The sequence below is a fragment of the Anopheles bellator genome, chromosome 2 (assembly GCF_943735745.2).
Source record: "Anopheles bellator chromosome 2, idAnoBellAS_SP24_06.2, whole genome shotgun sequence".
NCBI classification, from domain to species: Eukaryota; Metazoa; Arthropoda; class Insecta; order Diptera; family Culicidae; genus Anopheles; species Anopheles bellator.
In genome coordinates, this window is record NC_071286.1 from 8,394,863 (window position 1) to 8,408,191 (window position 13,329).

At 49.7% G+C, this 13,329-nt stretch overlaps 1 protein-coding gene across 1 annotated transcript in view; it reads right to left on the minus strand.

The window, feature by feature from the left end:
- Positions 1-5,080: 5,080 nt before the first annotated feature.
- LOC131212377 (uncharacterized) overlaps positions 5,081-13,329 on the minus strand; it is a 48,373-nt gene continuing 40,124 nt past the window's right edge. The window contains exons 6-11 of the mRNA XM_058206218.1: positions 7,226-7,289; positions 6,788-7,128; positions 6,491-6,665; positions 6,227-6,328; positions 5,703-5,835; positions 5,081-5,189 (exon numbers count right to left, since the gene is read on the minus strand). Of these exons, the coding sequence (XP_058062201.1) occupies positions 5,081-5,189; positions 5,703-5,835; positions 6,227-6,328; positions 6,491-6,665; positions 6,788-7,128; positions 7,226-7,289 (924 nt within the window). The remainder of the gene's footprint in view (positions 5,190-5,702; positions 5,836-6,226; positions 6,329-6,490; positions 6,666-6,787; positions 7,129-7,225; positions 7,290-13,329) is intronic.

A 13,329-nucleotide genomic window follows, 5' to 3' on the forward strand; every position in this document is an offset into this window, starting at 1 on the left:
ACGTTACTGTTAGAGGCTCTACGTTAGCAGGGATCTTTAAGAGACAGGTTTAATCGAAAGTTTATCGGCGCGTTCACGTTGGCATTCATAAATCTACTACGACGGGAGGGGTACCATCAACAACATGTATATTACTTAGTGGAGACATCAGTTAGAGTGTTCGTTCGTTTGTTTTTCTTCCTTTCTTTGCATGTTTAACCGCATCTCAACATCGTTTAAACTATGGAGGCTAAGATACTAAGTTACTTTCGCGTATTTAAAAGTGTCGTGTCGTCGGTTTAGGGTACGTGTTTAAGCTACACCTTTTCTCCGCGAGGGTCCACTCTCCATCAGCTTTGGCGTGAGGTGTTGGGTTAATAACATTGGTAAATATTGTTTTGATTTATTCAGTGCGATAAAATTTCCTGTGTTGAGCACGTCCGCCGTCCGCCGGTCAACTGGCTAGTTTAATGTCCATCGAAACACGTTTCAACCGAAAACATCAAAACAAACGGATTCCTTGCCAGTCGGAAAAGTGACACGGTCCAAAGTGATTCCCTAGGCTTCAAGTTGGACTCAAGAATTACGCTTTAGAACACGTTTTAGATACAAATTAATGAGCCGTAGCAGAAGCGTAGAAAACTTTCACCGTAATCTACCACTTTTGGACGGCCAACTGATTCGTCCTCGTGGGGGTCGTTTAAATCAGTTAGCGTGCGTAACACCGGTCGCAAGACGAGGAGCGATGGGAGACATATCTCAAGGCGAACTTCGAGACATGCTAATGTGCCTGGAAGAAGCGGTCTTTGTCCAGGAGGAACAAACTGAAATGGCGTGGTTAGAATTGGCGCTCAGATGCATTAAGATTATGGCCACAACAGCGGCTTGAAAAGTCTCACTTTGCCCGCAACGTGAAGAATCAAGAATGTGTCGAGGAGGGTCGTATATTCTTCTAATTTCTATGTTCCAACTTACTCTCTATACCTGCGCGTGCGTGTGTTTGTTTGATTGTGTTTGTTCATTTCTCTAATATGAAAAGGAAAGGTGGGTTGATAGGGTCAAGCCTGTTGTCGTTGCTTACGGTGCAGTGCTGACCCGGTGATTGAATCTCTTGGCGGGTCGGTTCACCTTGCAGGTGATCGTCGTGACAGTCGACCGAAGCCATCATCTACTTGCCTATGGTAAAACATCACAAACTTGTAACACATCAAGCAGTAGGTCAACGCATTTAGGTAAGGTACTTGGCACCCTTGTTGAAGCCCGTGAATCGCACCCCTAGCTGTAATGTAATTTTTTTTATCGTTTCTTTAGTGTTGGTCTCAAAATGGGAAGTTTAGAGGATGAGCATTTTATTTTAATTTTAACACTCAACAGGCGGGCAACCGTCTAACATACGCTCTCTCTCTCTCTCTCTCTCTCTCTCTCTCCGTTTTTGCTTTAACCTAGCCCTTTTTTTCGCTAACTTACAGTAAACAAACTCAACATAATGGCTCCAGTACTGGTGCAATACGTTCCTACCAAATGCATGGGCTTCATGCTCCGTTTGGCCTCATGCTCCCTCGAAGCTCGAAGCGGAGGGTTCAGGGAGTTTGCATGTGCGTCAGTGTATATAAAAATGCAAAATAGCTTTGTCGGTTGTATCCTCGATCCTCCCGTGTCATTCAGGCCCCTCAAACACGCACCGTTTACTATCCCGGTTCCTGGGCTACGCCACTTTTCGTTCGTACAAAATTACGCTACAATAAAAAACCGGTAAATCGCAATCAAACGGGCTGTTACGCCCTTTAACGGGCACCAATGAACAAACACGGCTCTACACGCTCCCCTTCCGGCGGGACCACCGGTCGGTGACAGTACAAAACGATATCAAAATCTACGGAACGGAAAACAACGTCCGCTTCCCAAGCCCGCACACTCAACGGGCGCAACGCAAACGGAAAAGTTCTTGCTTTTAGGGGGGTCCGTTCTGATGATGATGCTAAAAGTTACCGTTACTTGCGTGTACCGATTACCGGCCTACCGGCGCAGCGCCTGGCGTCATTTACGCTTAAAACTATGTAATACTTATTCGGCTCGGCTTTTGCCGCTCGACCGCTCGCTCGTTGTTAGGTATTTATTAAAGGGGTGTCACTCTCGCTGCTGTGTTGTGGTGGTAGTGGTGTTTTGCTTCCGGTTCCGGGGGTCCGGTTCTTTAAGCTTGCGTCCCGTGCCATTGCGATAAACGGAGATGCGTTAAAATTATTCGCTTTTCACCCTCTCACTGTTCCGGTTCGAGTATGTCCGCTGTCCTCTCGGCATGCCCTCATGTTGAACTGCCCCACCTCTATCGCTCTCTCTCTCTCTCTCTCTCTCTGTCTCTCTGTCTCTCTATCTCTCTCTCTTTCTTCCTTGAATTTGTATTGTGAAACCTCAGTGTCATCGTTGTGGTACATTCTTGTTTGTATTCTTGCTTTTATTTGTTTCGCGCAGCGCAGCGAGTGAATGCTTGTTGCTCAGGACGTTACGGCCCCAGGAACTGGACATGTATGTTGTGGACTGCTCGAGGACCTCCACACTGTCTCAGACGGCGGGGTAGAAACTGAAACGAAAACGAGCAGAGCGAAAACCGGTTGGCAAATGGCAACGGCCACAGAGTGAGAGTTCGTTAACGTGGCCACACGCTCCGTGCCGGTGGGGCCGTCGGGTGGTGGCTTGTGGCTTTCGGTCCCATCTCAACCATTGCCAGCCAGTGACAAGATGGCAGCCGGCTGCGGTGGTTGCCCACAGCAACACATTCTTCCAGTTCCTTGCATTAAATTGGCGAAAACTGATTCCAAGCCAGCCCCGGAAATCTGGGCCGGCATGCAGTGAGCGCAGCAAAAAAAAATACGCTCCGGAAATGGGGACGATTGGCAACTGAAATTGAAATTCAACCCCGAGGCAGTCGGACGTGGAACACTGACATCGGTCTCAGATTGGCGAAACGATTCGTCCCGGAAGCGGGCAATCGATCGATCGAATGTGACTCCCGGCCACTCCCGGAAAACCTGGTGCCCGGTACCAGCGCGTTGTGCAATACGTTACGTGCGCGTAACTGTTCCGGTCCGAAGGTGAGCAACGACCACCGGCCAGACTGATTCTTGAAGTTTGGCTCCGTTTGGAGGAAGCGCGATTACAACTCAGCTTCGGCGTGTCGTCGGCGTCATGATTGGATTTAGTTTGCAATTGTTTTGGCGACGAACGCGCCCGCGCCTGAGATTGGGTTTTCTTCGGACGGTCTTTCCCGGCGTCACGGGTCGTCACGTTCACGCGCAAACTTTTCCACGCAATTCCCGGCGCCCAATAAATCACGACCCGCTTTAATGGCTGGCCGTGGTGGACCCGCCGAGAACTCATTTTGTCTAAGCTTATTTAATTAAGCTATTAACTGGCCAAAAATCTGTACCCAAATTCCGGCGCTTCCCTGTGGACGATCGGCTGAGGAGAAAAATCCGAGCCCTGGGGACCTTTCCAGAGAACCACACACTTCCAAAGATAGAACGGAGGGTGGCGAGCATTAATTCTTACCGCAGGATCTCACAGCCCCGTCGGTGGCCACAGTGCTTCCGACGATCGTGCTCGGGGCAGTTTAGTTGATTTCCAGCTCCATCGTTTTACACGCCCTGCCTGAGCCAGAAGTTGGTCTCTAGTGTTTGTAGTGTGCGTTTGTGTTTGTGTATGTGCCGCAGCAGCAAGAAAATCAATATCACCGGGCGGGACGGGCGGCCACAACTTTCACTCTTTGCCAGTGTCGGCGCCCGGCGGATGATGAAGAAGTGCGAGAAGTTCCATCGACGGCCACAACTTTCGCCTCCATTTTACCGTCCATCTGCTGGTGGCTCGGGGACGTTCCGTTCGGTTTATTTTTTTTTGTTGATTTTCCTTTCCGAACCAAGCGACTGTTGATCGTCGCTTTTTCCTTCCCCACGCGTCCTTCACGACCACGGCTCTGACGGCGTCTCGTTCCCGTTCGATTAGTTGCCGATAGTTCAACGTTCTGCGTGTGGACGCCTCAAGCTGTAAGCGATGTTTTTCTCCGGGCCGGCCACCGGAAAAGTTCGTTAATGGCGCACACAGTATGCGGGGCGGATCAATTGTGTTTCCTCCTCGCGGGGAAATCGGATTTACCGGAGCAATCGAAGGATGGCGCGCGCGCGCCGAACCGAAGTGTCGGACAAACAAAAACAAAAATCGAGTGGTGTTCGGTTGGGTCGAGAATAGGGGTTTCAGAACAAATATCTTGTGTTTGTAAGTTTTGGAATATTTGCACAAAATTGCTTCAATTAGTTGAATGTTTAAAGTTTTTATAGTTCAAATCAAACAGAAGCTCAACAGCTTCGCTTTGGATTCTGGCAATCAGCGAAGGCCATGCGTTAGAATGCCCACCAATGAGTAATGGTGAGCGTGAGCCAATGAGATGAGAAAGGCTTCACAGTGAGGAAGTTCCATCAACCGTTCTCACGTCGCCTAATCATGTTATCTATGGGCCGACATTTTTTAATTCAGTCAGCCAAATTCTTACATTTCTGCATTAATTAACAACTCATGAGTGGTTGTTATAATGTAATGCACGAGAAGATAATCCCAGCGGACTAATTACAAGAGACATGGCTTCATCGGCAACCACTACGCAGTGGAACGTGACTTACCTTTGCGATACGTTCCTTTCTCTGCTCGAACAGTTTTCTGATTAATCATCATCCCCTGAGTCGGACGCCTATTCCTTTCGTTGGCGGCGGAAAGATTGTGGGCATGTGTGTGGAACAACGAGGATCGGGAAACTTACACAATAACTGAACCTGGTGCGGCACAAAACGGGAGAAAAGTATGACCAACCAAGGCGCCCGCGAACCGGAAGTGGAGTCGTGTCGTGTTGTTTGTGTTCGTTCTGTGGTCGAGCGGAAGCGGAGCGCATCCGGAATGTAAGCTCCACGTTCGAAAGCAAAAAATTATAATTGGCACTGGCAGCGAACGTTGAAGGTGCGCATCCTGCGCATTCGCACACGAGTGGCCACCGCAGCCCACACACATAAACGCACCTTTAGGATTCCCGCTCCAGCGTCCGGCGACACAGATGGCGGCTTCAGGCGCCTTGCAGGATGTTCTCCTTCGTCACGCCGGTGCCGGCGTTCGACTGCAGCAGATCCAGCGGTGGTTGCAGGATTAGCGGCGATGTGATCACCTGTATCGGTCTGAAACAATGGAAACCGGAGCGTTAGGAACGTAGTGCGCACTGCAGGGGGTTGGCTTTATCGTGGAGATATTAGCGTGCCATAAAAAAAGCCACCGGTATGAAATCGATCTGTGTGTGGTTCCGGTTCCCTCATACCGCCCTCGGGGGGCCATGATTAATATGGAGCAGGTGTGCCCGCTGAAGTGGCACCAAACAAAAAACCGCACTTTTATCAATATCGGAAAATCGGGAAACCCTCGACAGAGACAGAGAAAGAAGAAGTTGGTCCAATTTTCCTCCTACAATTTCACCATCGACAGGGGCTTTGGCTTATCAGCGGCGGCGGCAGCGGCGGCAATTCCCGCCGGCGGCCATCAGACGTGGAAAATAATCTAAACTGCGGCCCACACGCCACGGGCTTGTTTTTTCGTTGTACAACATAACCATAATGGGGCCAAAAATGAGGCATAAAACTGGGGGAACTTTGGTTGGTGATTTTCGCTACCTTTTCCCGCATTTCCCGCACACTTACTCGCCGATCGGTTGGGCCGTCCGGGAACCGTGCAGGGCCTGGGCGGTGCGTGCCCGTGCAATGAGCGTCATCACGGTGCGCTTCGTGGGGTTCATCGTCGAGCGGGGCCCTCCCAGCAGCGGTCGTTTGCGGGCTGTGGAACGGAAATGAGCATAGAAAAAGAAAACGCAAACAAAAGGCACAAAGCCATGGTGAGTCAATACTTTTATGTTGTGGTCCCGGCCAACTCCGGATCCGGCTTCCTCCGCAGAACAAAAGCCGTGACTTTTTGGCTGATTTTTTGCTCGCTCGCTCCGTTAACATAAAAAATTAGAGCGCAAAACAGCACGGCTTTTGCGCCGCTCGGATCCGGAGCGTGGATCGCTCGGAAACTTTCCGAAATTCAGGTGGGAAATTAGATTCCACGCCAACTCGGTTTCGTTTATGGGGAGGGTCTCTTTTTTCTCCGTTGTCCACTTCGCTCCGTTTCGCCCTTAAGCGGCCGCGCTCGGTGCTTGGTGCAATGCGGTGGCGGAGTAACTCACCTAAGCTTACGGCCTTGACGCCCCGTAACGCTGGGTGCAGAAATGCATTGGCCGACTCGACGAACGCCAGCGTTTGCGCTTCCAGGTCACTCGTAGGTAGGGCTGAAAATGGGGAGTTGCACTTTAATGAGCCATTTTGGTCAAGTTTAATGGCTAAAGTTACTTCACGCGACGGCCGGCCGGAGGCGGTGCCAGCGGCGCCGAACAAGGACCCGAAGGCACGGCCCGGATCGAACTGCGGAACCTGAGGATGGGATTACTCACAATTTACGAAATGATTCGCCGACGCCATGTTCACGTCCATCGGCTGCAGCAGACTGCTCATATCGGTATCGCCCGACAGGAACTGGCTCTGCGATGTGTGTTGGTGTTGATGCTGCTGTTGCTGCTGTTGCTGCTGATGCTGTTGCTGCTGCTGCTGATGCTGTTGTTGATGGTGCTGTTGTTGTTGTTGTTGCTGCTGTGGATGATGGTGATGGTGCTGCAGAACCGGAATGAACCAAGCGAGAAACCGTTAAGGCATTCCAATCGCGCTGTCAGCTCCACCTCGGGGTGGCTCACCGTTAACGAGTTCGTCACGTGCTGCAGGTCTGATATGGTGGCTGCTGCTGCCACTGCTGCCGATGACTGTGTGTTGCTAAGGTCCGCTCCAACGCCCACCGTGACCGAGGCGTTACTTCCGAGCCCACCGTTGGTGCCGTTGGAGACCGTGGCGCCGACCACTCCGTTGAGGCCCGTGCCGTTGCTGAGGCCCCCGGTTGGGCCGAGCGAACCGTTCGCTGTACTTCCGGTGCTTGCCGTGCTGCAGCTGCTTCCGCTGCTGCTCATGCTGATACCGTTGGTGCCGAGCCCGTTGCCACATCCGCCGTTGAGGCCGGTATCGTGGGTCAGGTTAGTGGCCGCTGTTCACACCACCCGTCGAACCACGAGCAAACGAGCAACAAAACATAACGAAACACATTATTCGTCTGGATTCTGCACACCGGCGTCGATCCTTACCGTTCTGTGAATTCAGGGCCTGCATTTCCCACATTTGCTCTTGCCGAATGTCGTCATGATAATCCTTGGGAGAGATAAGAAGGGAAGGATTACGACTTATTTCTTAAGCTCATCACAAAGTGTTGAGTAATACAGTAGACTTTCAACAGACTCCCATGGGTCTGTGAGCATGTGAACCGAATTGAAAAATATCCTATTCAATGTGCTATAAATTCGACTTTTTTGTAAGTAGAATTTATTTTATCTGTTTGTCTGCTGTGACCACTTCAAGTAATCGTCAGTCTCCTTGTGCATTTGCCCTTTTGAATTAGTGTATTCCCAGCATATAATCATACTTCATCATAATTCATCATCATAATCATACGAAGTTGCTCTACAGTCTCTCTACAGTCCTTTATGTTTGATTTTCCTTTGTTTTTGTTCTTAGGTTTTGTTGTGGAATTGTTTCACAGTGAGTTATAAATTAGGAAATGTTGACAACCACAACTTTGTTCTCTTTATGTCCTGCGGTGAGCATACAATTGTAAGACTCAACGAAGACTGGAAAATTAGAAAGAGTGGAAGCAATAATTAAATATGTTAAAGACAGCTCGGTAAATTGTTCCTAACTTTTGTGGGTTCTGTGACGCAATCACATCATTGAGCAGCGTATTAGTAACCTGTTTTTTCGCTTTGAGTTTAATCCGAATTTAGTCGAAATTTTGCTTAAGCTTGGTTCACCATCTGTTGAGGGGCGACCGATGGTTTTGTTAAGAAGTCGATACAGCTGATTTAACGTACAATGCCCATCCGGTTTGGATTAAAACGATGTGAACTAACTTTTACGATACGTTAACCAATAAGCGAACGAATCAAATTGTGATATTTGTCGACGTTATACTATTAAAATGCAAATAATTGCGTTGTCATGTTCTGTGTTGGAATTTATAAATAACAACTCACTGTTTACATTGAATTTATTTTAACAAAACTTCCCAGGACATATGCCATCACTGCCGGAAGTGCTATTTAGTTTACACAGAAATAAGTTCTACTTTCATCAATTATTACCTTAAAACTATGCCAGCGCCGTTTAAAAGCTAACTCAACGTCTTACTGATACGCGTAACACAGATTTGCAGGTTGAACACTTGCCGTGCCTGGTAGCTTAATAAAACGCAACGACTGCAACATCAGGACCGGTGCCGTTGTTTCTCAAGTCACCGGGTGTGCGTTGGTGTGTGTCCAACAAGGCACTCAATAGATCGCCGACTCGTTGCACTTTATGAGGCAATTTGTCTTATCAGGATTCATTTTTCAACGGAACGCCCGCCCGGGTGATAAAAAATGGGATCCGTATCTGCGTTGCTACTGGGAGGAGTCCGAGGAGCCCGGCCCAGGGGTTTCCTCTTGGCATACCCAACCACCGCGCCAAACGACGCAGGGCGACAAGTTCAAACAGTGCATTGCTTTCTGCAAGCAGCGCCGAAGTGCCGTGATGCCGTTTTTTCCAGCTCTTCCCACCGTCGGTCTCCCGGCGGCGTGGCGCTCTTCGTGGCAACAAAGCAGGAGAAACGCATAAACCATCATGCAAATGTCACACAAACACACCGGCTTCGGCCACGGCCAGAAGTGCCAGGGGCCCGGGCCCTGTTTGTCGCCCTGCCCCCCATTTATCTGTCTTCCTAGTTTTCCAACTTTGGCACCGCTTACATTCGCTCACTCATCGCTGCGCGGCAAGGGCGCAGCGAGTCGCCGAGTGCACCTCGGCTCGTTAGCGAAGAAAGAGGCACCCACACCCCACCCGGGCGATGGCGTTTCCCTTTCTTTTTCTGTGAAATATGCAAATGAATGGTACACGTTTTTGTGACAACCCGAGCCCGAGCCTCGACGGCATCGGCAGTCGCTCCGGTGAACGGTGCATGTAATATTCGCTACATGCTTGTACTTTGCGTTTTGAATTTTTTCCATTTATCATAAACCTCCGGGTGGCCCGGGTGGGTTGAAGGGGTAAATTGTAAACTCCGTACTCGTGTCACTATCACGCTACGGGGCGCTGCAGTTGAGTCGCCGGCTCCGAAGCTTCTGCGCCACACCAGACGCAGACGCTGGCAATTGATGTGGCAACACCCGGCACACGGGTGGGGTGGGATGCCGTTCCTTCCGAGGCCCGCCCTGTGGGCTGCAGAAAAACGAAGATCCGTTCACCACGAAGCATGTCGCTTGGTCATGTGGTGAAAATTTATCTCTTCTCGGGCACAATCATATTCAATTAATTGGGCTTCTCCCTTTTCCGAACGATGTACGGGTTCGCGCAGCATCGTCCGCCCGGCAGTATCGTTGCGAAAAACAAGAAACATGCTTCTTGGCTTTCGTAACTGAATCCACGCTTAGATAACTGCCAGGTGCCGGGGCTTCGTTTGATTTTCAAGAATGTTCCATTTCTGCTTTTGAGGGCCCGTAACCCGTTCAGTATCTAATCATCCGGCGCAGCATGCAGAAGGATTTATGGTCCGATTAAACTGAGACATCTAGTTCATCCGTTCATCGGCCTGCAATAAATCCGTTCGCAGATGTTTGACTTCACGCAAATGGCATTCGAGGAGCAGCAGCGAAGCCACGCTTAAGTGCGACTGTTAGAGGCGCCATTTTCGCCCTCCAGCTGGCCCGTGGCGTGGATATTAATTAGATGACAATTAAAATTTCCCTTTGTTGCGAAACTAATCCGCCGCTAAGATCGTAGATTTGCCGCGTTTATTAATGCAACTGCATTCCGCCAAATCGCCAATGGAAACGAATTCCTTCTCGAAAGCGAGCGAAAGAAGTTCCGCGCCACGGGACTCCGTAAGTGATTTTGCAATCCGCTTGGAGGAAAGTAATCCGATTAGGGCGCCGGAATCTTTGGATGCCTCGAACTCGAGCGACAGAGAGAGAGAGAGAGAGAGACAGGGAGAGAAAGAAAAGGATGCAGCAGCATCCTAGCGCAGTTGCAGTTCAGCGAAAGCTGCTTTCGTCGTTTAGCAGCAAAGATTATTGCGTCCGAGGGTCCAACGGGGGTTCCCACGAGGAATGGGATGCAAAGTTTGACCATTTAATGAAATTGCTCATTCCCTCGAGGGGGCCCTTCAGTTTGAATGGCCACATTTTATGGCAAGAGTTCGGAGTGATATTGTCCAACTTTATCTGCTCTATTTTATAAGCCCAATCGTTGTTTGTGTACATTATTTGTGACTTGTTTGAAGCCCTTCATTTCAGTTCCAAACTTCCACTTCTTTATCGGTGCGTCACTATCGACGCCACACAAATGTAAAATGTCAACGAAACGAGCCACATCATTTTACATTTTACGAGATACGCCGTTTAATTTTTCATCAACCAAATAAACGTAAAACATTAACTTTCGGAATCGCATCGGACCATGGCATCGATTGGCACCACGCACCACGTTGCTTACACACTCCTGGAACGCTTGCAGGTCTGAAAGTTTGGGTTGATCCCGGCCGTAAGTAAGAAAAATATTTATGAATAATGGTCACAAAAATCACGACCGGTCACAAATCATCACCTCGGGTTACAATTTACCGTGCTAATGTTGGTAAAAGCTCAAAATTTAAAGTACGTAATCGGAATCAAATTAAACATTGCATACTAAAGCAAAGACTTTCGCCACTTTTGCGGTATGATTTGATCATCTTACTGCTTCATTAATATCAGCCAACGCTCTGCCGTTCCAACGCCTTCCATATCAATTTGGAAAATCTGGTCCAATTTGACAAAATAATCCTCGTTTTGTGTTCCTCATAATCCGTTACGGATGGGGTTTAAATTACGGCTTCACCTTCGGGCATTAAAAGTGTTTCCAAGCGGCCATAAGCGAATTCTACGAATTTGTCTACCAGTTGCCCTCGTCCAAAAAGGGGGCCACTGTCGGCAGGGTGCACCCTGCTCGGCATCTCATATTTGACAAACTTCAAACGGATATTTTGGTACCTCCGTTCGTAGAGTCCGCTCCCGGAAAGCCGCTCCTACAGCGGCCACCCGTCCGAAAGGCTGTTTAATTAACGTTCTCCTCTCTAACGTGTCAAGGACACTTCCGCCGTTTCCGTGTTGGTCGAAACGGTACGGTGACGACGCTCCCCAAGACGTCCTGGTCGGGGGCCGGGACCCCGAACCTCGGCCACCGATTCTCGGTGGGATTAGCAAAGTTGAAAAGTGACAAAACTTTGGCCACATGCCGCTGCTTTACACGAACCACCACTTTGCCGCTCCATTACGGCAAATAATTGCGTTCTGGTCCGTCCGTTCCGCTGCCGAACGACTTGCTCGGTCCCTGTTGACGTGTTTGAGGACCGTGATCCGGCGAAACCCGGTTGTTGACTTCGGTCGGTCGGTCTAGGTTTTGGAGTCTAGGGCTTGTCCCGCAACAGTCATTGCCGTTACTTCACCCGGCCATCCGGGCACATTACAAACTGGGGGGCCATTTCGTGAGTGTGGACATAAATCGTGCAGCAAAATGGAGCAACCAGGAAGAGGCGTCACTCTGGAGGCACTTCCGTCGAATGGAAGGCTTATTTTTTTTTTCTTGGCGGGGCGGGAAATAAAAACCGTGGTCCGGGTTCTTTTGCATATCGCACTTTGCGATCAATTGTCGTTTTGTGCTGAAAGCTTCCACGGCCACGAAACGACTCCACGGAGTCTATCACTGTACCATTAATCATTCCGTGTGATCGTTGAGCAGGGGCAGGAAAAAAAGACCACGTTATCAGCCACAGACAAGTGAGAGAGAAAAATTATGTCGACTTGAAGACACTTTCTTACCGCCTGACTGTGACGCTGGCGACAGTAGCACGAGGGTTGAACACTGATAGCAGCCGGAACCAGACCCTGGTTGCCTATTTTCAAACCGACTGACGGATCTGTTTCACGGCCTTCAAGAGCGACGAGAATGACGACCGAAAAGCGACGCGTGATCCGCGGCACTCGTCGGCAGGGCGTGGAAACTTGAAATCCTTCAGCAAATCGATTTCAAGTGCATCAAACAACAGTGTTTCGTCGACGGTTCCCTTCGAGTGGCTTCAAACGGACGGAAAACAGACGATTATGGAACACAAGTGGCGTCGACGAAGTCGAGCGGAGTTCTTCCTCGGAGCCGAGCAGCTCGCGAAGTATATTCCTCGCAAGGTTGAACAAATGTTGTCGCCGTCTCGACTGATATAACGAAGCGAGCGTTATCTATTACCGGAGCGTTCGGAGCGTCTTCTTCCTCCTCGAGTGTGTGAAGCGGGAATCGGGACCGTCAGCGACCGAAATGAACTCATCTTGCGCACTGCAAGGGCACGCACCGAAGCAAACGAAGACATTTTTCCGCAAACGAAGAATTCGGCACCTGCAGGAAGTGCTTCAATCACACCGACTAGCTCTCGCCTGACGCCCGTCTCATCGCAGCCAAGATTCGAGGGCCGAAAAAGAAAGCATCCTTCGAGCAACCGTTTTGGGCATTTTGGCACGTTCGCGCATTCGAACAACACGTGCCGAGGTAATGCGCATTCGTTGTTCAAGGTGCCGCTTCCGGTAGCGTTCGCTGAGACGGCAGTTATTCAGCAGCTCCCGGAATTATCTGGCTCCCGGAGTGAGTTCATCGCTCAACGGCACTCCAGCTGTTACTCCGGGACCGAAGAGCCAAAGCTTGAAGGCAAATCCTGACTTGCACCGAATGTTTGCACATCCTGGCCGGGGCTCGAATTTGGTTCCCGTAGTCACAATGTGGCCCTCTTTAACTTGCGACTGTTATAGGGAAAAAAGCTTACTCTCCGCTTGGGCTTTATGAAAATGCTGGAATACGAATGAAAAGGATCTTCCGTATCTTCAAAGAAAAGTCAAGCTAACTTTAAGGCTCCATGCTCTTGCTCGTTCCATTCGTTTTTCGCACATTAACAATGATTCACACGCCTTGGAACCATTCAAAAGCAAGAACCACGTCCCACCAGACATGCTGCGCGTAGTTCCAAAAATCTATCCAATAATTACGGAGCTGCATCGCACGTTTGCCTCATGAATACTAACGCGAAAGCGCGACGTGGACTGCCAACAGTTGAACAATTTTGGCGCTTCCCACAGATAGACGC